The sequence below is a fragment of the Anabrus simplex genome, chromosome 5 (genome assembly GCF_040414725.1).
Source record: "Anabrus simplex isolate iqAnaSimp1 chromosome 5, ASM4041472v1, whole genome shotgun sequence".
NCBI lineage: Eukaryota > Metazoa > Arthropoda > Insecta > Orthoptera > Tettigoniidae > Anabrus > Anabrus simplex.
In genome coordinates this window covers 24,483,276-24,507,566 of record NC_090269.1, presented here as the reverse complement: position 1 = coordinate 24,507,566, position 24,291 = coordinate 24,483,276, and the positions used below count along the sequence as shown (strand labels likewise).

The window sequence follows — 24,291 nt, the reverse complement described above, 5'->3', positions numbered from 1 at the left end:
GCCATTTGCTTCTATGATTATGGAAAAACACGGATGGCCATATTCAGACTGATGACGATGGGCTTTAAACCCCCATCTCCTGAACGCAAGCTTACATCCACATGGCCCATACCACGCAACCATCCTGTTCGGTAGTTATAAAAAAGCAGAGTTGGGAAGTAATTCAGGTAAGTAACGCAATCGAATTATGTGTAACGGTTAGGCCTACATTCTTAGTAACTTTTACTTGTAATCGTTACTTTTCGAAAAATGTAACTTTTACTTGTAATTTACTTCTCGAAATAAAATTGTGTCCGCCTCTGTGGTGTAGTGCTTAGTGTGATTAGCTTTTTTTTTTTTTTTTTTTATCTGGTAGGGGCTTTACGTCGCACCGACACAGATAGGTCTTATGGCGACGATGGGATAGGAAAGGCCTAGGAGTTGGAAGGAAGCGGGCGTGGCCTTAATTAAGGTACAGTCCCAGCATTTGCCTGGTGTGAAAATGGGAAACCACGGAAAAACATTTTCAGGACTGCCGATAGTGGGATTCGAACCTACTATCTCCCGGATGCAAGCTCACAGCCGCGCGCCTCTACGCGCACGGCCAACTCGCCCGGTAGTGTGATTAGCTGCCACTCCCGGACATCCGGGTTCGATTCCCGACTGAGCCTATGCCATGAAATTTGAATAGTAATACGAGGGCTGGAACGGGGTCCATTCAGCCTCGGGAAGGCAAATGAGTAGAAGGGGCTCAATTCCCACCTCAGCCATCCTCGAAGTTTTGCGTGGTTTCCCACTTCTCCTCCAGGCAAATGCCGGGATAGTCCCTAACTTAAGGCCGCGGCCGCTTCCTGCCCTCTTCCTTGTCTATCTCTTCCGATATTCCCATCCCCCCACAAGGCCCCTGTTCAGCTTAGCAGCATAGCAGGTGAGGCGACCTGGGCGAGGTACTGGTCCTCTTCCGCAGTTGTATCCTCGGCCCAAAGTCTCGCGCTACAGGACACTGCCCTTGAGGCGGTAAAGGTGGGGTGCCTCGCTGAGTCCGAGGGAAAAACCATATCTATAGTGTAAACGAATCAAGAAGTAAATAAATAAATAAATAAAATTGCAATCGTTACATTCTAGTAATTGATTCACATCGCACGAAAGCAGAAATGTTAAAAAATAAATTATGATGAATATAACGTTTTTCTTTCTGTCTCTTGGCACAGGCTAGAGCAAAGTGTAGCTTCCACTGAAGTCCCAGTCTCATCCATGGCTGTGACAATATGGAAGCTGCTGGGGTATGGGTGGTGCTGAGTAATGACATTTTGAGCACAACTAGTGTCTGAGTGTTATGAAAGGTGTTGCTCATAGGATCAGTCGTGCTGCAGTAGCACCTTCTGGTCCAGTGAGGAAAGCAATGGCAAACTACCTCACTCCTCATCTTGTCTAGTACGCCTCATTTGGACTCTGCCATTGGGTTTTTGCAGTTTCCTTATAACTGCATAGCCTTTGGTGGTGTTATTTGAGGATCCAACCAGCCTCTGGGCTGATGACCTAACAGACAGACATAACGTTTTTAGTTCTACTATAGCACGAGCAGTAGCTTCACCAGTTCTGGATGAGATACCTTCTTACCTCTCCAATACTTCGAAAGACGTTCCCAGAATGTATTAATGCAGATATTATTCAAGTATGTCGTCTTTTCAGTAAATGCAAAGACGTCGAGAATTAGGGATGAACATTTATACAACCAATTAATTTATTTGCAAAGTAAATGGAAAATCGCCGGTCTGAGTAGTTCGGAAGGTAGAGCGCTGGCCTTCTGAGCCCAACTTGCCAGGTTTGATTCTGGCTCAGGCCGGTGGTATTTGAAGGTGCTCAAATACGTAAGCCTTGCGTCGGTAGATTTATTGGCACGTTAAAGAACTTCTGGCTGACAAAACTCCGGCACGTCGGCACTCCGACGACCGTAAAAGTAGTTAGTGGGACGTAAAATCAATGGCATTCTTAAATGGAAAATCATTTCAAACGTTAAAAGTCGTTAACTGAAACTGGAAAAAGATAATGTCGAAAATTCCAAGTTATCATGTTTAACCTTTGATGACAGCCACACAGTGCCCCTATGCTGAAAAAACCCACCTTTATTCACTAATAGGTTAGAACGCGATCGTATACTTGCGCAAGTATCATTTTTTTTCCTAGTTGTTTTACGTCGCACCGACACAGATAGGTCTTACGGCGACGATGGGGAGGAAAGGGCTAGGAGTGGGAAGGAAGCGGCCGTGGCCTTAATTAAGGTACAGCCCCAGCATTTGCCTGGTGTGAAAATGGGAAACCACGGAAAATCATTTTCAGGGCTGCCGACAGTGGGGTTCGAACCTAATATCTCCCGAATACTGGATACTGGCCGCACTTAAGCGACTGCAGCTGTCGAGCTCGGTGCAAGTATCTTTTAGTCATTCAGGTGAGTTGCGTAAATTGTAGGGGTTCTGGTAGTTCAGTTCGCTAATATTTATGCAAATCCCACTGCAGTACTATTGTTCGGGTAGAAGTCACTTGCGCCTTGGTTAAATACCTTAACATTATAACCTACTAGTGCTTAAAAATCCTTTCCCTATACTGTTCTTTCAAGACAACCTTAAAAGGTTAATTCCCTTGATTCGGGGACTGGGTGTTTGTGCTGTGCCCAACATCCCTGCGACTCACACACCACACATAACACTATCCTTTACCACAATAACACGCAGTTACCTACACATGGCAGTTGCTGCCCACGCTTATCGGAGGGTCTGCATTACAAAGGCTGCACTAGGTTAGAAATAGCCACACGAAATGATCATAACACAGCGTTGATCCCGGCTGTGACAGGTAGCATTCAAGTGTCTTTAAACTGTGACAGCTCCATGCTGACGTCTTACGACGTGCTGAAGGACCCCCGTGGAACAAAATTCTAAAATTGCAACGTATGTTAAAACCGTTGGGAACGGTGTGGGAAGGATATTATTGTTTCAATATATATCATCGCTGCCGGGACAAAACCTCCTATGTGATATATTTTAGCTTAGAACTTTGGCTGGTAAGGTTCTGTCATCTAAGGTACAATACTGTGTGAATATTTTCAAGGCATTCTCGCTCTTCATAATGTATGTGCTGCGGGTCAGTATACCTCCAAAAGTATTATCATAAAGGAGGTTTTGTCCCGGCAACGACGACATATCGTCATTGAAGAAACAAAACCTCGTATGTCAATGCTCCTCCTAGCCATGGTGTTCCTTAAGACAGCTCCCACCTACCAGCAATGCATGTGGATATGCAGTCTATCAGAACAATTTCCATTTTGTTCATTATCCTGTACTGGTGTGTAAGGGAAAACGAGCCTTACCGTACAGCACAGTAGGAATGTATTTTTGCAAGACGTATTTATCCATTCAGACACTGTACTGTATTTAAGGTTCATTTCCCTTTACTACTCCGCATAGGAAAACGAACACAACGGACGTTGTTTTGATGGACTGCATAGGCCTATCCGCATATGCCTGGGAGGCGTAACCAGTCATAATAATGTTATTGTCTTTACGTCCCACTAACTAATTATCATGGTTTTCGGAGGTGCTAGAAGTTTGTCCCGCAGGAGTTCTTTCACGTGCCACTGAATCTATCGACACGAGGCTGGCGTATTTGAGAAACTTCAAATACTACAGACTGAGCCGGGATCGAACCTGCCAAGTAGGGGTCAGAAGGCCAGCGCTCCACCGTCTGAACCACTAAGCCCGGTCAGTCTTACGGAAAATAAAGGATAGAAAGAGCATTGTGAATTGCGACGTATTGTTTCTTCACCGATGACATGCTACTCAGTTTCCATATGCCGAAACGTGTGGAACATTTTAGAACCTTGTGATTGATTGAAGATTTCTCGGTTCATATTTATTGGGATAAAAATTAAACCTTGAGTCACACGTCGTTAATAAATGCTTTACATCTGAAAATGGATTGAACATAGAATCACTTCATGAGAGAGAAAGAAAGCAAGACAGAAAGAGGGAGGGAGAGCGAGAGAGAGGGAGGGAGAACCTCCGATCATCATTTTTGGCTCGTCGTATAATTATTTCAAAATAATAAAAGACTGTGCAGTGATATCATTTTCACATCTACGGGAAGACCTATTGCCTCATATCACCAACTAAAAAAATGATCCCTTGTTTATTAAAGTCGTCTTAAAAGTATGCAACTTCCACGGAATTGAATCCAAGTTAAGAATTTAATTTTCCGTTAAATAAGTTTCCAGATCAGAAGTGTTTTAACAACATTTAGTTACATTCTTGCATTTTCAAACTTTGAAAGGGTTCCTCCTCTCCAGAAACGATTTAAAGGAATATTTGCTATAATAGAATCATGCTTTGTTTCTATTGTAAATAAAAACAAATTGGGGATTAAGAATAATTGGTTATTACGCTGATTATTTAACACATAATATACGTTGACTATGCACTTTTTCATTTATTATTTCTTTTAATTCAGGTACATTTTATAGTAATATTTCTAGAATAAACAAAATAAATTAGCAAAACTAAGTATAATAATAATAATAATAATAATAATAATAAATTAGTGAACGTAGTAGTATCATCGATATACTAGTTTCCTTTCAGAAAGACACTTCACGTTTAAAGGTAAGATTTTTAATACCATGTTTGAGCATTCAAGCAAAGTCCTCCCAGATAACAAAATATATTTTTAATTTTCATATTAAAATGGAAATTCGGCCATGTTGATTTTTTTTAAAATATTGTATTTAAGACAAAATTAGAGAGTCCTTTTAACCTCAAGAACAAAACTTCAAAGCAATTTTAGTCGGAAAAACAAGCAGAAAACGCAACTGTAAGTTACGTTTCCTCCTCACCAGTTTATCTTAGGCTCCATCTGTAAATCCTCAAAACCACATTTATATTCACAAATATGCGAAATTGAATCATTGCCGGAGGTGTAATGCATTAACTATGAACTACAAATTTATACTTTGCTTTGATATGTTAATGAAAGCTTCTGCTAAAACTCTAGAGGCGACAAATTTAAGAAAGCTGTAAATTATAGCCAGCTGAATGATGGGTGAAATGCGGATGTTACGTTTAAACATTATCTCTAGTGTGATTGGACGTGATCCAATGACAACAAAGGAGAGAGCGATCAGTGCAGTAAACAAGGCAGCAAACGGCAAGATTCCAGCACCATCCACCCTCCGTATTGAGAGATCACTCGTATTACAAAGAGTCGAGCAGTCTGACACAGTAGGCTCCACGACTGCAGTACTTTCCTTAACGTTTGGGTTCCAAATATCATAATATTCATCTACATTATAGCTTACCCCTTGGTCTATAGAGGTGATAAGTCTAGGGATACGACTTTTAGGCACGAATAGGTTAGCATGCAAACGTATTTGAACAAGGCGCAAATATAGTCTAGCCAATCTACAGTTATGTCGGTGAGTTGCATACATTTTAGCGGTTCTGATAGATCGCCAATAGTTATGCAAATCTCACTGCAGAATCCTCGTGCGGGTAGAAGACACTTGCGCCTTGGATAAATACCTTTGCATTCCAAGTTATTAGTGCATAAAAATCCTTTACCAAGGATCACATCCAGACAAAGGCAGATTTTTCTCTCATACAATGGTCAAGTTATCAAATGTTTTATTACGGGGAATCGTAAGGCTCTTCAGTGACAAATTTTGCTAAAATGTTTCGCACTTTATAAATACATTTATTTGTCTTTGTTAGTTGATGTTAATTTTAATCAAACAAAAATAGTTACTTTTTAAAGTTTTAATATTGGTACGCTTTTATTTTTCTGTTTCGTTTAACATTTCACAATGTGACATTAAGAAATTTAAAATTCTATTTATTTACTAATAATTCAAAGTTAAATGAATATACCATTGGTCAGAGAAAAAGGATGTTTATAAAATTCCCTTTTCTCCTTTAGGCACAAATTTTCGCTATAATCGTTTCATTTTTAATTAAATTGCCTATGTTCTCAAAGACACAATTGAGTATATTTCAAAGAAATGTCCACCATATAATTAAAAAGGTAAGTTATCCAAGTGGTGACTTTCTGCATTCAACTTCTTCTTTTTTAACATTTTTGAAAATGGGTTCCGAATATTAGCAACTGTTATCAGAAATATGATTTTGTGTCAATCTATTTAAAAAAGGGCGAATAAAATTCTTTTAAAATATACTCAATAGTTTATGAGAAACAGGGCATTCTTATAATTATACCAACATTATTAAGATAGAGCTTTACAATTCTCCAAACTAAACAACTTAAACCATGTACTGTAACATTTCACTTTTGGTTTATATATTTTGATGTTTCTGAATGTATTTTTTTATTTCAACAATAATATTCACTTCATTCTGTGAAAATTTGCCTTGGTCTGAATTAAACATTATATACTCCCAAGATATATTATATATTCATTCACATCTGTCAATATTTGGAAATAAGCATTTGATCGGATTTTATTTTGAGCTTTGGATTCTAAAGAGAATAGAACATAATAAGAGTGGCCAAGATTCACCTCAATACCTATGTTTTTTCTTAACATACATGCATTTTTATTATAAACTCATGTCTTTCAGCGTTTACAACACCTCCACAATCCTCTGGGCTATTTGTAACTAGTTCTGTGCTCTCGTTTAGTTCCAGACCTCTTATCATTGAATCAGTACAAACTGAGTCCGTCTCCCTCTACTTCTCTTACCCTGCTTGAGTGAGTCCATTATTCTCCAAAATAATCTACCCTCCTCCATTCTCCTCACATGACCTCACCACTGAAGCCGGATTATATGTAAAGTTTTTTATATCGAGATCATTCCTAATTTAGCCTTTATCTCCTCATTCCCAATACCCTCTTTCCACTATTCTTCTCATAGCAAGGATAAATATCGATGGCTTTCTTTTAAAACCTCATAAGTCCCAATGTTCTTCCTACCCATTGTATTCCTTAAGACTGTTCTAGCCTCCCAATTACATTTCGATGGCTTTCTTTTAAAACCTCGTATGTCCAAATGTTCTTCCTACCCGTTATATTCCTTAAGACTGGTCACGCCTCCCGGTCATATATTTGTATTCAGTCCATCAGAATAATTTTCGCTGTGATCATTTTCCTTTACCAACGCCTAAAGGAAAAAGGACCTTACTGTACCGTATTGTAGGGATGTTGATTGCATGGCAAATTTACACACTCCTACAGTATAATGTACTTAAGGTTCATTTTCCTTTACAAATTGGCAGAGGAAAATTACCATAACGAAAATTATTCTTTTGGACTGCATATACAGTAAATATGGGACTGGGAGGCGTGACCAGTCTTAAGGGATATAATGGATAGGAAGAGTATTCGGACTTACGAGGTTTTTAAAGAAAGCCATCGATATTTATATGCAGTCCATCAGAATAATTGTCGTTATGGTCATTTTCCTATGCTGTTATGTAAAGGAAAATGAACCATAAAAGCACTATACTGTAGGAGTGTGTAAATTTGCCATGCAAACAACATCCCTACAATACGGTACGGTAAGGTCCGTTTTCCTTTACACACTCGCAGAGAAAAATGAACACAGCGAAAATTATTCTGAAGGCCTGCATATAAATATACGACCGGGACTCGTGACTACTCTTAAGGAATATAATGGGTAGGAAGAACATTTCGACATACGAGGTTTTAAAAGAGAGCCGTCGGTATATAATCTGGTTATGTGAAAGCGGATTCATAAACATGTTTACGCACGAATAATAGCACAATTTTATCACAATATTCTAAAGTATAGTATGTCACTCACTGAAGAATTCCAATAAACATACACTACGTTAACGGAATAAATATGAAAACGTTCGAATATTGTTAAGCTTCCTAGAAACATTTGTACTTTGACTTATTGATAGAGGCAGAGTTTTATCAATTCCCTATGTTGCAGTTCGCAAATAAAATTAAAATTTCAGAAACTAGATTACTGGTAACCATGGATGGGAAACAGAAATACCGGAAAGGTTGGGGCTGTAGCTTTCGTGAAATTACAACCCCTACTTATGCATAATGAGACAACAGAAAATCTGGTGTGCTACAAAATTTCAAGAATAGCATTTTCAATCAAACGCTCTCCTATGCCAAAAATTTGTTCTACATTACGCTGTGAAAAGGCCGGGAATAATACATCGAGGCGAGGAAAATTAAACTGACTATGTTTAGAGTCTATAGAAGTATGTTCATTTGTAATATTGTAAATCTGGGTTTACATGAAAAGCCCTTTCCTGCTTGAAACCCGAAGTTCCAAATACTGACGGCCGTATATCCAAGTCCGTATGAAAATATCCCTTATAATATTTCTTCAAAATTTCATTTCTTGTCCTCCCTCCATAATCGTAGCACCAGATCTGGTTCTTCCCTAATAATAATAATAATAATAATAATAATAATAATAATAATAATAATAATAATACCGGGCGAGTAGAGGCGCGCGGCTTTGAACTTGCATCCGGGAGATAGTGGGTTCGAACCCTACTGTCGGCAGCCCTGAAGATGGTTTCCCGTGGGTTCCCATTTTCACACCAGGCAAATGCTGGGGCTGTACCTTTAATTAAGGTTACGGCCGCTACCTTCCCACTCCTAGGCCTTTCCTATCTCATCGTCGCCATAAGACCTATCTGTGGCGGTGCGACGTAAAGCCCCTAGCAAATAATAATAATAATAATAATAATAATAATATGGTCCAACTTCGTCTGATGCAGCCCCTTCTAAGGAGACTATCCGATTATGGTGAACGACATCTGCCGTGTATAGGAAACTGTAGTGTTGCGTGATTTACGAGTTGTGGGAATGTGTGGGAAAGCATGAAAACCAAGTCCCCGAGCCAACAGAATGAACCATTTAAGATTAAAATTCCCGACCCGACTAGGAATCGAACTCAGGTCTCCTGAACTGAAGGTCAATATGCTGACCATTCAGCCAAGGAGCCGGACGTGACGTATAACAAGATGTGTGGTTGGGCTATAAGGGTAGGCCTACATAACATAGTAACTTCCCTATTTTATTATTAAAGACGCTAGTCATTCTTATTACTCATATTAATACTATTATTATTATTAGTATGTTGGTTTTACGTCCCACAAACTACTTTTACGGTTTTTGGAGACGCCTAGGTGTAGAAAATTTGTTACGTGGGAGTTCGTGTACGCGCCGGTAAACTTACTGACACGAGGCTGATGTATTTGAGCACCTTCAAATACTACCAGACTGGGCTAGGATTGAAACCTGCCAACTTGAGCTCAGAAAGCCAACCGTCTGAGCCACTCAGCCCGATATTATTATTCTTATTAGACTATTATTTTATGTGCATAATATTTAGCCTTTAAGTCGTATTAAGAAACGTTACTGTTTACCGCCATACTTGTTTTGCAATATATTATGCATAATATTATTCTGTTATACTTATTTCGCACCTTACTTGTTTCCTTTATGGTGTCTTGTTTCTTATTACTTCTAAACTATTATGTTCCATATTTTTCTTCCTTTGATGCACACTGCTTGCTTTTCTTAGTAGGTCTGTGTATTTTTCAAACTATGATCGTGCATAGACATTATTTATTCTGTTAATATTCTTTTATTATGTTGTAATCTATGTGGTTGAGTGTACAAGCGGGCCACGGGGTTAAACTTGCTTAAGACATAAATAAATAAATAAATAAATAAATAAATAAATGTCGCATGGTTATTCTCTAAAGAATAATTGAATCAATAATAATTTCAATATCGTCGCTTCACCGGTAAAACGTTGTATCCCACAACACTCTTCCTATCCATTATTCTCCTTAAGACTAGTCACGCCTCCCAGCCACATATGGATACGCAGTCCATCAGAACAACGTCCGTTGTGTTCGTTTTTCTATGTGGACGATTAAACGAAAATGAACCTTACATGCATTGTACACTAGGAGTGCGTAAATACGTAATGCAAACGTACATTCCTGCAGTGCGGTACTGTGAGGTTCATTTTCCTTTACACATGGGCATAGGAAAATGAACACAACAAAATTTGTTCTGATGGACTGCATATCCATACGTAGCTGGGAGGCGTGGCCAGTCTTAAGGAGAATAATTGATAGGAAGAGCTTTGTGGAATACAACCTTTTACCGGTCGAGCGACGATATATATTTGAATAAATTGCTGCAATATAGAAAGTAATAAACAGATTAGGCCTAAGTTACATGACAATATTTTTATTCATAGTCTATTATAAACATTACTAACTGTACGTCAGATCATTAGTTGTATTTTTTTAAATTAAAAATCTAATGGCATTTTTATTATTATATGAAGGATTGCCTATCAAGAGGCCGCTATAAACAGCATGAAAATAGCTTAGAAACAGTCATTTAAATTTCATTCTTGGCTCAGCAGGCATATCGTTAAAAATTAATGTCTCCTTACGGTTTTCTCCGTAAGTTATTCATTGCAACATTAGCTCCAATCGTTTTTAGAAGTACGTGATTACATTGTCATCCAGTACAGATGACGAATGGTTGACCTATGAAACCTGAGTGTTAAAATGTTAATATTATCAAGGTGTAACGAAGCTAATGCAGTGAGTTCGCAACTGCCCTCAAGGGTATTCTGTAAGAAAGTATTCAGCTCTCGGTCGAAACGATCTTCACACGGGTCTGTTTTCAGACCGACTTTGCCGTACAGGAGTGAAAGCTGCGTAGAATTAGGATCTCTTATTCGTAAATTGGACCAAAGACATGACAGTATTGAGAATGATTGTTGGTACAAACAGGTGCAAAAAATGACAGGAAGGTGCTTGGAATGAGGACATAAATGCTAAGTTAGGAATGAACTTGACGGTTTAAGTTGTGCATATAAACTTGCTTCCTTGGTGTTGTCATATGACGCGAATGGAGGAAAATGGATAACCAAAGAATAATGGACTTAACCATGAAGGGTATAAGAGAAATAGAGGAAGACAGAGATGACGGTGGTTAGACTAAGTTTTAAGTATTTTGTGGAACTAAATGAGGCCACAGTAGTAATTCTAAACAGAGGCTTGTGGAGGTGTTTAGTTCATTCACAGACAAGCAGAATGGGTGATAAAAAAACACAAGGACCTGTAATGAAAATGTATTTATGTAAGTATAAGACTATTATTTAGAAAATATTTTGTTAATAAGTCAAATTAAAAGCAAAACCTCTAAGATGTCTTGACCCAAAAATATTGTTTGTTTATTGAAACTCCGGTCACCCTGAAAACTAAACTTACTTATTCCGTTTCTTAAATGTATTTCGTATGTATCTGCTTCTGCTTATTCTGGTGGCCTTTGACATCATTATTATAATTTACAAAATCTCGTATCCTGAGAATACTCAAAGTCTCTCCCATATCCTGTATGACAGAAAGAGAGTAAATCCACTTAGGATAGCTTCCCTAATTCTAGCGAACCCACAAAGGTTCAGCCTACTGATTACTCCGTAAGGACAAGAAAAAAAAATCATTTAATTACCTTTAATTGGAATGTTTTACAATGTTGAAATATATTTATTAAATTTCCGGCAGCTACGCCCCCAATGGATCCTATTTATTCAAATGACTTTTGAGTTATGCAGATATGATTGTTGTGTACTATTTGGAGTGAATCTCTCAATTTTTGAAATTTCTTGTAGCGCATTAATAGAGAATCGAAACCTTTCGAAATTCGTCACAGATAAATTTGTAATGATGTGTGGTAGGACGTGGATGTTGCCTTGAAAAGCTAACCATCCTGATTATTCCCTGAAATCGGAGTCGAGAAACCTTGGAAAATTACCTAAAGAGTTTTCAAACTGAACCCACGTTTCAGTACCATACATTTCATTCGGCATTGCTGGACGTAAGTCCATCATGCTATGGCTGAGAATCAAACCGAGGCCAACCAGGTGACGGGTCCGTGAGCTGGCTCCAAGACCACTGCAGGCATTTTTTTTAATAAATGAGATGTATTCCTGCAGAGTGTACGAAAACTATCAACTTTTTCAGGACAAAGAACAGTCAATTTTTCTGACACCAACGCATACAGTTCCGACCTAGCTGAATTATGTGTGTGTGTGTGTGTGTGTGTGTGAGAGAGAGAGAGAGAGAGAGAGAGAGAGAGAGAGAGAGAATTACTGAATGTTGAACAGGTCCTGTGAATATTATGTAAATAATACGTCTATGTATATAACGATGGCTTTCTTTAAAAACCTCGTAAGTCCGAATACTCTTCCTATCCATTATATTCCTTAAGACTGGTCACGCCTCCCAGTCCCATATTTATATGCAGTCCAAAAGAATAATTATCGTTATGGTCATTTTCCTCTGCCAATCTGTAAAGGAAAATGAACCTTAAATACATTATACCCTACAGTACGGTAAGGTCCATTTTCCTTTAGACATTAGCAAAGGAAAATGAACACAGCGAAAATTATTCTGATGGACTGCATATAAATATATGACCGGGAGGCGTGACCAGTCTTAAGGAATATAATGGGTAGGAAGAACATTTAGACATACGAGGTTTTAAAAGAAAGCCATCGATAACTAAATTCTATTGCCTATAACTGTAATTATGTAATACTAAACGCACGACCATTTTGATATAATCAGATTCTACAATGAACTTCTTTTAAATAGCAAATATCAACATCAACAAATCACTGCACTGTAAAAGCTGTCTGTGAATTAGTATAAGATGATGCTGGATTTAGAATGTTAAACTAGTAGTATTTCATGGATTTGCTTATTGTAGCCTACTCTTGTTGTTTTAGTTCTTGTGGTAGTTGTTGGATAATTATGATCACTGACACCGGGATATTTCCCAATTGTCATGTATTTCTTAATAATAATAATAATAATAATAATAATAATAATAATAATAATAATAATAATAATAATAATAATAATGGCATCACTAATCTTATCTAAATGATAGTTTCGGTTTTAGCATTTCTCTCTAATCTGATATGTTTCCTTATTTCTTTTTAATATGAACCATTCTTGTTTAGTTTAAAAAAATTAGAAGTGGGAGATAAACTTTGCTTCAAACTAGGACTGAAAAGCTACACCTATATAAAAAAAACCGAGTTTTCAACCTCGCCACTGACAACAGTAATTCTATGACTGAAATTTCCCAGAGTTTTCCTACATGCACTCTAGGGTAGGTAAGTATCCTTCCTTTTCAATGTATTATAAAGTAAATCAAAGCATTTCTTTTAAAAAAAAGTGATTAGGTGCTCTATCCTGCATGATCAAGCCCCGCCGCAGTCAGATGGCATTTCAGACTGCTTATATAAATGAGAGGTGTTTGTCTTTAGATTTAATGAACCACAATTCAGGACAAAATTTCGGCAGTCCTATGGTCAACAGCAGTTAAAGGAGCTTAAAATGTATGTTTTCACTACTGAACTTATTTAGCAGGTGAACTTGCTGTCTTCTCTTCCCAGAATGCATTCATCCTCTCGCTGTCATTTTTCTTCCGTTCTTCCATCCATCTCAACTTGGGATGTTCAGAAAAATAATGTTTGTTCTAAAGCTAGGCCTATCTCATATAATTTGACCTGTTATGCTGATTTCTTGAAGGTGTTCTTCCATTTAGATTTCACAGTTGTTCGTGACTTTTAGTGAGGAGGCATAATTAAATTTAATAAGTCTGTCATTGCCCACTCTTAAAATATGGCCATGGAATCAATCGTCATTTTCTAATAGAGTTTAATATTTTCTTCGAATGCTGGTATAATTCAGAAGAACTCCTTTTCATCCTCACTCATTCTATTAATACTGGACCAAAGATTTTCTTAGGGATTTTCATTTCTAGTTTTTCTAAATTTTTAATTAGTGATCTGCCTCCAATGATCAAGGTTTCTTATGCGTATGATGCTGCAGGCTTAAGTACAGTGTTATAGTGTTTGAATTTATCATTCTGAGATATGATTTTTTTGTTGTAACAGTTCCACGTGATACTGTAGGCTTTTTGTAATTTAGAAATTCTCCGTTTGCTTCACGATTTAATCCGGATGGTTGAATGATATTTTCCAAGAACCTCTTTATCCGGATTAAGTAGGACCAGAACTGATCCTGATTATCGAAGATCCCGATAAACCGGAAAAATAAAAATAAATACAGTACATGTTATATAATCTATTAACATAAGTTGTGAAATAATACCTTTTTTCAATTGTACAAAAAAATATAAGAATACTTTTCGTACATTTACGACTCTGTTTTATGCACTAAAATAGTCTGTAATTTTTTTTCTGTTTTACATAATGTATAGCGTTCGCGGGCAGCACATCACGAAGACGTTTTACTAACAACAGTTCTGCCGGTGTGCTTTCAGTCAAGGATTCTAAATAGGCCATCAATTTGTCCAGCTGCGTTGTTGCCTCTCCATGAGTCATTGTTTCTTCTGATGGTGCACCGGTTTCATTTTCGAATTCACCATTAGTGAATTAATAGTGCGTTGCATTCAGAAGAGCGTGGGTTCGAATCCCACCTTAGCCGTCCTGGGAATGATTTTCCACGGTTTCCCATTTTCAATTCCAGGGGAAATCCGGGACGGTACCTTTGATAGATAGTGGCCGAATTACTTACAATTTCTGTCTTAACTAACTTATCCTTGGCGAATGAGACATTCAAGAAGAGTCGAGGCCGTAAAAGAAATACTGTACAAGTAAAAATAAATGTTTATTATTTTCGATCCGGATAAACCGGAGATCCGGATTAACGAGGGCCGGATTAACGAGGGCCGGATTAACGAGGGCCGGATAAACGAGGTTCTTGTGTATTTGAAATTATTTACCTGAGGGATTTTGCTAAACCAGAGACTGTTGGTCCAAGTATCGAAGAGATCCTTCCATGTATCAGGTTTCCTCATATGAGATTTAGAGATTTAGATGCAATTGCATGAAGTTTTTTTCCAGGGATTTTAATTACATCTTGCCTATTGGTGGATAGGTTACCAGATCATCTGCGAAGGCCAAATATTCGAATCTTATCTTTGACGTGCTTGCCGGTATTAATCCCTTTTGTTTCCTCTTCCCAGGTTTGGACTATTATTGCTATTCTCTGTTACAAAAACAAGCAATATGTCTGAGAATGTGTTTACAATGGTTGGGCAGCAGTTGTCTTGGCTGGCCGAGGTCCTCAACTGACTGATTGCACTAAGTGTTTTTGTATTATTTATTTATTTTATTTCTTTCTTTCCTGATCATTTAACCAATTATCTGAGGTCGGCATTAATGTACATTAAGGTCAGTTTTATGGCCGGATGCGCTTCCTGATCCAAACTACTGTATGGGGAGGGATGTATTCACGGGTGCGTGTTTCTGTGCTGGTTTATGGTGCAATGTGTGTTGTATGGAAATGAAAATGTGTTTTACTCGTAAGACTATCACGAAAATCTAGCCCCCGATCTAGAGGTATTAAACCGACGTGGCTAAAATACCCGACCAGGCCTGATGAAATGAAATGAAATGGCGTATGGCTTTTAGTGCCGGGAGTGTCCGAGGACATGTTTGGCTCGCCAGGTTCAGGTCTTTCGATTTCACTCCCGTAGGCGACCTGCCCGTCATGATGAGGATGAAATGGTGATGAAGACAACACATAACTTATACCCAGCCCCCGTGCCAGCGAAATTAACCAATGATGGTTAAAATTCCCGACTCTACCGGGAATCGAACCCTGGACCCCTGTGACCAAAGTCCAGCACGCTAACCACTTAGCCATAGAGCGGGACACCATGTCTGGTATCGAACCGGAAGAAGAAGCCTGGTATTATTATTATTATTATTATTATTATTATTATTATTATTATTACACATTTGTACGACTGCTTGGCTGAATCGTTAGCGTTGAGGCCTTCAGTTCATAGGATCCCGGGTTCGATTCCTGGCCGGGTGAGGATTTTAATCACGTCTGATTAATTCTTGTGGCATGGCGACTGGGTATTTATGTTTGTCTCAAAACCCCATTCTTCATATTCACTCGACATTAGCAACCACCATGGAACCATATAGAGTTACCGTAAGAAAGGGCATCCGGCCTTAAAACAGGGCGAAAACCACATGTGGGTAGACAGTTCGCCCCTGCGACCTCACAGTGTGGGAAAAGTGGCAGAAAAAGTAGTACTATAAGATTATTATTATTATTATTATTATTATTATTAGACATTTTGACATTTTATTCTTTATCTGTAGCCATTATTATTATTTTTATTATTATTATTATTATTATTATTATTATTATTATTATTATTATTATTATTATTATTAGACATTTTGACATTTTATTCTTTATCTGTAGCCAGAAGCAAGAAAAAGTATGTACTAATAATTTCAGATAAGCTAAATTGTCCTCAGAGTAGTCGTAGAATCATGAAAATCATTTAAATTATTTAAAGTAATAGAAGGAAGAAGAATTCAAAGATAGTATGAGAGTGCAAACACAAGAACAAATATTTTCCACTTAACTAGGAGTAAAAGCAAATTCCAGTCTAAACTTCTGGAGAATATTACTAATAATGTTATTTGATTTTACGTCTCACTACTGTAACTACTTTTGCGGTTTTCGTAAACGCCGAGGTGCCGGAATTTGTTCGCCAGAAGAGCCCTTTAACGTGGAAGTAAATCTACCGACACGAGGCTAACGTATTTGAGCATCTTCAAATACCACCGCACTGAGCCAGGATCGAACCCGCACACTTCAGCTCAGAAGTACAGCGTTCTACTGCCCGAGCTAAGCAGTGTGGCCTGAGAAAGTTACCTCACGTCATTGCCTACGGCCCCATAGAAAGTTCTTCAAGGTTAATAACGAGATGAAAAAATGAATGGTGTTGAATTGGTTCGACTTTTAGCTTGATGTCACGGATCAGATGCATCTCCCATGGGTTCAATGATAAACTATTTATTTATGCTGTAATTTGAGTCATGTTTATCTCTCGCTCTGACAGGCGAAGGAATGACAGGCTTGTGTAGGCTGCAAAGAATAATAATTTGCCACATATGGTCCGAACTACTAACAGAAGAAATTAATTCATTTCCGACAGAATTTTCGGAGAAAAATTTTCTTTGATTTTAGGATCTTGGACTTAACTTGATAGCTTCCCTTCAAATAGGTTATAGTTCGATTCCCGAATGTATCATTTCTTTTAGACTACTTCTAGTGTCTATAATGGTGACCTGCTCATCGTCACAGATATAAATGGCAGGAGAAAATGGTTTTACTCCCATTCTCATTGATAACGATATTGGAACAGCACGAGTTGTCAAACCTCACGAGTATGAAACAGATGGGCTTATGGAACACAACACAACATGAACTAAATTCGAATGAAGGGAATTCAGTTCTATACTACTGGCCCTATCTTTTCTTTACGTTCAGAATACAGTGGTAACTCAAGCAAAGAGTTTTCAACCATCTGCAGTCTGGTTCCTTTTTATAGTGTGTATATGTCAAAAACATTTCTTTTGCAATGTTATTGATTTGAGGTGTCCGACTCATTGTCTGAATGGTCGGAATACTACTGGCCTTTGGTTCGGAGGGACCCGCATTCCATTCCCGGCGGAGGCGGAGGTGTTTGTGTTTCTTCCAACACATTCCTCTTCATATTCAGACACTAGCAGAGAAACACGTGATAGTGAATGCATCCCTCCAGATAGGGTTGGCGTCAGGAAGGGCATCCGCTCGTAAAAACAAGCCAATTCCTCATGTGAAACACAATTTGAACCCACGATCCCACCAGTGTGGGAAAAGTGAAAGAAAAATATTGATTTGGAGAAGGAAATAACGAAGCTTGGCTTTTCTATGAGCGCTAGAAGATGATAAATGGTATAGGCTACCAATTCACTGAAAGTAGGCTACATAAAGTATCTCTCTTAGCTATTGACAGTCATGCATTAATTTAATTATTTTGGAGGTTTCAAACGATCCTGAGGGTTCATTCAACAAATAAAATCGCGAAATCCAAATTAATTACACGGTAAATCGACGATTGTTCTGATACTTCAACTAAGAGTTTGTCTTCCGCAAATTAAACATGAAGGATTATCAGACAAATATCTTACTAAGAGTTTTCAAGAAGCTGCTAGCTGAACTTCAGTTGATAAGAAATGCCAAGTGCCAATACAATTAATTTTTTGAGTAGGCCTGTACCATTTTTCTACTTATTTTTCTACATTTCTTACTCAAATTTTTGAGGAAATAAGAAATCAAATTCAATTTATAATGAGATATAAGCTATCTCATAATGTTAGAGATATAGGCTACCCAAGGAATTGGAAGTTAGTAAACAATAAAACAAATACTGTACATAGGCCTATTACCAAATGAACCTATTCAGCAGTCACATGGCATCCCTAACACAAAATATAAATTTCATGTTTCCGTATTGACAGCTAAACGACCTTATAAGAACATAAACTTTTTCTTAATGAGGACATTTTACCATTTTAACATTCATAATATCATCCTCACTTCAGTTTTAATGTTTTAAGTACAATATGTAATGTCAGTTTTAGCAATCTACTGAAGATGATCCAATTATGATTGAAGCATGTAGGCTATAGTTGTATTTTTTAAATTCACATTTACCATAATGTATTGAATAAGGAGGATATTGTTCAACAATAAATCATTGTTATAGTGATTTAAAGAATATTAATGGCATTCATAAGACATCTTTTTCCAAAACAAACAAAACTAATCGTGTATCCCGAAAACAAATTAAAACTGAACTTAATTTTTGTTAGAACTATACACAGTTTAATAAACGAGAATCTCTTGTGAAGATTCGTTGTCACTTACTGTAAATCTTCGAATATTTTTCTGAAATAAAATTTTCATGCATTTACAAGATCGACCACGAGACAAGTGGAATAGCATTCGAGACTTCGTTAGCTTTACAATGCATGACCTACTTTCAGCATGTCGTATCAATAAATATGACTATTTCGGCCCTAATTCCAGTCAGGGGAAGCCATGATTTTTAAAATATAGTACCTAAACTAATAATCTTCTTTTAAACTATAAGTCTAAAGTACCTGTATTATTAATCAATTATAGGCTAATCATACTAGGAAACTAGAAGAATTATGAAAGACTGCACGAACAAACCCTACACGCTAGTACTTTATTTTACGCTTTTTTTCTATTCAAATGAACCAAAATAACATGTCATAAGTCACATAACGTCACTGGTGAACTCATTCATTCGTCAGTAGGCGGCCGGAAATAACTTACTAACTTTCAATGCCGTCCCGTTTCAAAGTCGACATTGGTTTCCAACGACAATTTACTGATTTAATTTTAGCCGATTTCCATCGACAATTACGTAGGTCATTTTACACTGGTAATATCTCAGCAATTTACCTCTGAAAACAATCGTCTGAAAAAACTGAACCTTGAAAAAGATATATTGAAGTAAATAAATTGCGCTCGAGATAGGCAGTGAGCTCTACTCCCCATAATATACAGCATTACGATGTCCTAGTTCTAATACCACGTATCTGACAATAATCTTCGTATCCATTATTCTCCTTAAGACTGTCACGCTTTCCAGCCACATATGGATGTGCAGTCCATAAGAACAATTTTCGTTGTGCTCATTTTCCCATGTGGGTGTGTAAAGGAAAATGAACCTCATTGTAAAAGCATTATACTGTAGGAGTGCGTAAATACGCCACGCAAACACACATTCCTACAGTACGGTACGGTAAGGTTCCTTTTCTTTTACACACACGCGTAGGAAAATGAACACAACGAAAATTGTACTGATGGACTGCCTATCCATATGTGGCTGGGAGGCGTGACCAGTCTTAAGGAAAATAATGTATAAGAACAGCATCGTCAGATACGTGGTATTAAAACTAGGCCGTCAACTAATGTTTGACGTTTTCTCCGTGAATGTAATTAAAAAACAAGATACTTTCAGGAGGATGACATGTAGGCTACTGTAAATGTTCCGAAAATTATTTCATATATCGCGGTCAATGATGTGTACCGTGCTTTACATCACTATCCCGTGTTTCCTTTTTAAACCAATTAAACTCGTCACCAAGTTAAACCAGACGGCGAGGCAAGTTTGACACCTCTCTGGATCCTCCACTAAATTATGTAACACACTGTATACCAAGGAGTTAGATCAGTAGAATAATGTAGCAACATTTCCCTCATTTATATCTTTCAGGAGTGTCGGCACGAGGTCGGAGAAGTTTTACTGTTCTCAAATTCAGATGATTAATAGTATTCTAATTCATAGGAATTTCGATAGGCCTACAGAAACTTTATTATTATCGTGGTATCTGAGAACACAGTATGTTACTTACAGTATACAGTAGATACCTCCCTCAGTTTCATACTGTGTTCTCAGATACCACGATAACAAGAGAGTTTCTGTATCGTATTTCCTATGAATTATAATACGACTAATCATCTTTATCGCCTGACCGGAGAGGATCAAAATCCAAATCACATGACAAATCTACTCAGAAGGTTTCGGTATTAATTCGGACTGAAATGTCATCTAGCTTTACGAAAGTGCACACAAATAGAACTATATCTGTTGAGTTTCAAATCCTCCAAACAATATGACTTACTAGGAAGAAAACCTGAGCAAATATACTACCGGCAAATGAGTAATGATATTATTCGTAATATTGGCAGTGGTGTGGTGAAGAAAGACCGGTTGGTAACATGAGCTTACACATTTAAAAGGTAAACTACGAACAGTTGACTTCGTATGCAAATAGACCAAACTGGCCGCTTAGTGCAGGGTAGTAATGCAAACTCTTTCCGTTGTCACCCACACGCACAAGCACACGTGAGTACGCAGTAACAGCTATAATAATAATAATAATAATAATAATAATAATAATAATAATAATAATAATAATAATAATAATAATAATAATAATCTTTAGAATACCGTCCAGAATGGTGATCTATTAGTTTTACAATTGCATACTCGATCGCTATTTTTTGTTTATTGACAGATGTGAATGTATATGAACTGATTTGCAGCATTGGAAACACAGAAGTAGCTAGACTACATAAATAAAGATTCTTAGCAAACTTTAAATTTTTTGAACTAAAACAAAGATTGTAGACAGGTAGTGAAGGATGATGGACCCAGCCATATTTCTTTGATCAAATGCTCATGAAGTACTGTAATATTAATCAGGTCTAATCACTTAAACCTAGGACAAAGTTTATCAAGCGGCGACTTAAGATTATTTTTCTACAGAATGACCATTGATGAAATTGGCTTTCGCTCCGCAATGTTAAGAACTGGTATTATTTAGACCACTGATGGAATTGGTTTTTCTAGTTGAATTTTCATAATTAAAAATTAAATTCGTTGTACGTGAATGATACTTTAAAAACGTGTCAATACTTGCACAAATCGTACCGGAAATTCAAACATCACATAGACAGTTTAATGAGATTAATTCACACTAGTACAAAAAAATACGAGTCTTATGACATTTAAGTGATACTACATTTCTGTCATGTCAAAATACCGAACATTGAAGAATGCGGCCACTTCTATAATACAAAAGCCTTTAAGGTGAACCAATTCCAAATTAAAAAGTGCTATGTAAGTTAAAACGTTTGAGTGAAAATGCAAATTTGTCTTTACGCCTGTTCATGGAACTATTTTCCGTTAATTTGAAAAGAGCATTGATTTTCTTATTTAAGTTATATTGACTTTGGTCTTGTTCAAGTGTCATTCTGCAGGTTGCAACACGCGCACTTGTGCAATAAAGTATGAAGAGAACTCACAGGTCAGTACTTTGCCGAACTGCTACAGTCCTGCTGGTAGTATGAGTGGGCCGCGGCGCTCCGGTACGCTGCTACGGCGCTCACCGTCGCCGCTGGAGCCGGAGGGGACGCTGTCACAGCCGTTCGGAACCCAAGTTGACAGCTGGGGTTAGGGACGGCGTCGAAGTCATCCGGTGCGGTCCCGTACCAGGCAGCAGCCTGGCGGCTAAACTGCGGGGCGGCCGTGGACGTGGTCGGGATGTCATCCATGGGCTGATGGTACTGGTGGTAGTACATAGCTCCTCCACTGGTGGCGCCCTGAACTCGCGTCGTGTACAGGTGTTGTTGCTGCTGTTGCTGTTGTTGGGGTGGACTACCGTCCCGGCTGCCCCCAGTCATCAGACTGTCCACACTGAAGGTTCCTCCTCCTACAATGACACCAGAAGTATCCATGGCAGATACGTCTGTCATGTGGTGGTCTACTATCACTCCAACCCCTGGTTTAACATCTGGGTGAGAGTACTTTGCACTCATACATGTACTTAGTTCGACTACGGGTTCTCGTTTCGGTTTGCACTCAGGAGTTGCTTTAACTTTCTCTTCGTGCAATTTATCATCCCCTCTTTTATGTACATCCTGCTGTTGTTGTTGTTGCTGCTGTTGTTGCCTCTTTAACGCCTCCTCTTTTTCCCGCAAAGCGTCCTTCTTTTTAAATCGTCTTCGCCGCCTCAAATACGAGCCATTGTCGAACATATTATACGAGTCCGGATCTAGTGTCCAATAGCTTCCCTTCCCTGGCTTCTTATCGTCGCGGGGAACTTTAACAAAACACTCGTTGAGGCTTAAGTTATGTCTGATGGAATTTTGCCAGCCCTGCTTATTCTCACGATAGTAAGGAAAACGTTCCATAATGAACTGATAAATACCATTAAGCGTGATACGTTTCTCTGGAGCATTTTGGATGGCCATAGCTATGAGAGCAATGTAAGAATAAGGAGGTTTAACCATGTCTTTTGCCGGTCCATGATGTAATTGCTGTTGATGAGGGTTGAGTGGGTACGGAGTTGCAGCGTACCCATAACGAGAGTACTGATCGTAAGGATAGGCAGCGGTGCCTGCCCCCATATGATGTGCCGCCCCCGACATGGCGGTGGGATATCCCCCAGCCGCCGCCGCCGGGTGGCGGTAGTAAGCGTTCTGGTCCCCAAACAGGGTGTGCATGGTTGTGCCGGTCGCTACCGGGTACGCTATATGCTCCAGTTTGACGGCTTAGATCACAACACAAACACCTATAAGACGATGCAGAAGATCTTGAAAAAACATACCGGACGATGCACACACATTACGAGTGTTTTTTATAAGGAGGGCCACCTAGTTCGTTTTCTTACTTAGTTGAGAACGAAGCCGAACCCGCGGACCAACAGCTAGAGTAGATGCAATCACTCGCAAAGCAACTTCTTATTATGACACACAACACTACTCGGTTTACACAGAGATTAAGTGAAAACAGTCTGGTTGTTTCCTTTCACCACAAGCCTCACAATGCAGAGAAAACAGTGGCTGGCTTTGCCATGAAAACAGGCGGGCGAAGGGGCCCGAATTAGCGGGCTAACGCAAGATCAACAAGCAAGCGCGGACTGCACTGAGGGGTTCGTGCCAAGCTGCGGAGGCTTTGAGGCCGGGATCCAACTTTCACTCAGTTCGGTATTGGGCGGAGAGACGTCCCATGCTCTGGCAGCCACGCCCGCCATCCAATCACACAACGGAACAGGCTGAGACACGCCCTCCAACTCTGCTCCCCCTTAATCGATCTTTCCTAGATGGACAAGGCAAAAGAGGCGTTTTATTCAATTTGGTTTGAGTACCCTTAGTATATACCCCCACCCCCCTTTTCCCTTCTCTGCGCCCTTCTTCTTTGTCGCCCCCTTGAGGATATCCTTTTAATCAAACCAGATCAACCCCAGCCGGCAAAATTGAATACAGTAATACTCTCCGATGGATCAAAAAAAAATATACGTCAACAGCTTTAGAGGGAAGAAGGGTAGTAGTGGGAGGGTTGTGAAAGTAAAGTGTCAAAATCTAAATTGAATTTTCGCCACGGGCTGGGCTGTCTAAACAGATTAGTGTCACAGGCAGCGCAAGCCAGCCCGTGAAATTAAACCATCAGCCTGAGCTGGTGTACTAGACCTAGCTTCTACTGCTACTACCTTACACCAGCGGGCACATGTGTGTGGATCTTGGCTCCAGCAGAGCAAGTGAGGGAGGGACAAGGGGGGAGACAGGAAAAGGCTTCTTCAGCCAGAGAAAACAATGTAGCTTTACACATATAAACGGTTTCGGCCGACAGATCAGTAAAGCAGAGGAGGTCGGGGCGAAGTGAACATCGGGACAGTAGTATACCGTACCAACACGAACCACGTGTCTTCACCCTTCCATAGCCTCCTTCTACCATTGACGTCTTCCATGTGGACAAGTTCAAACACCCTGCGTGTGTGGAATTTCGTGATG

The 24,291-nt window shown here is 38.8% G+C and overlaps 1 protein-coding gene across 1 annotated transcript in view; it reads right to left on the bottom strand.

Moving 5' to 3' along the window:
- Positions 1-23,431, bottom strand: part of croc (crocodile) — a 402,739-nt gene extending 379,308 nt beyond the window's left edge. The window contains exon 1 of the mRNA XM_067147908.2: positions 21,805-23,431. Coding sequence (XP_067004009.2) covers positions 21,808-23,004 — 1,197 coding nt within the window. The 5' untranslated portion in view covers positions 23,005-23,431 and the 3' untranslated portion in view covers positions 21,805-21,807. The remainder of the gene's footprint in view (positions 1-21,804) is intronic.
- Positions 23,432-24,291: the final 860 nt, after the last annotated feature.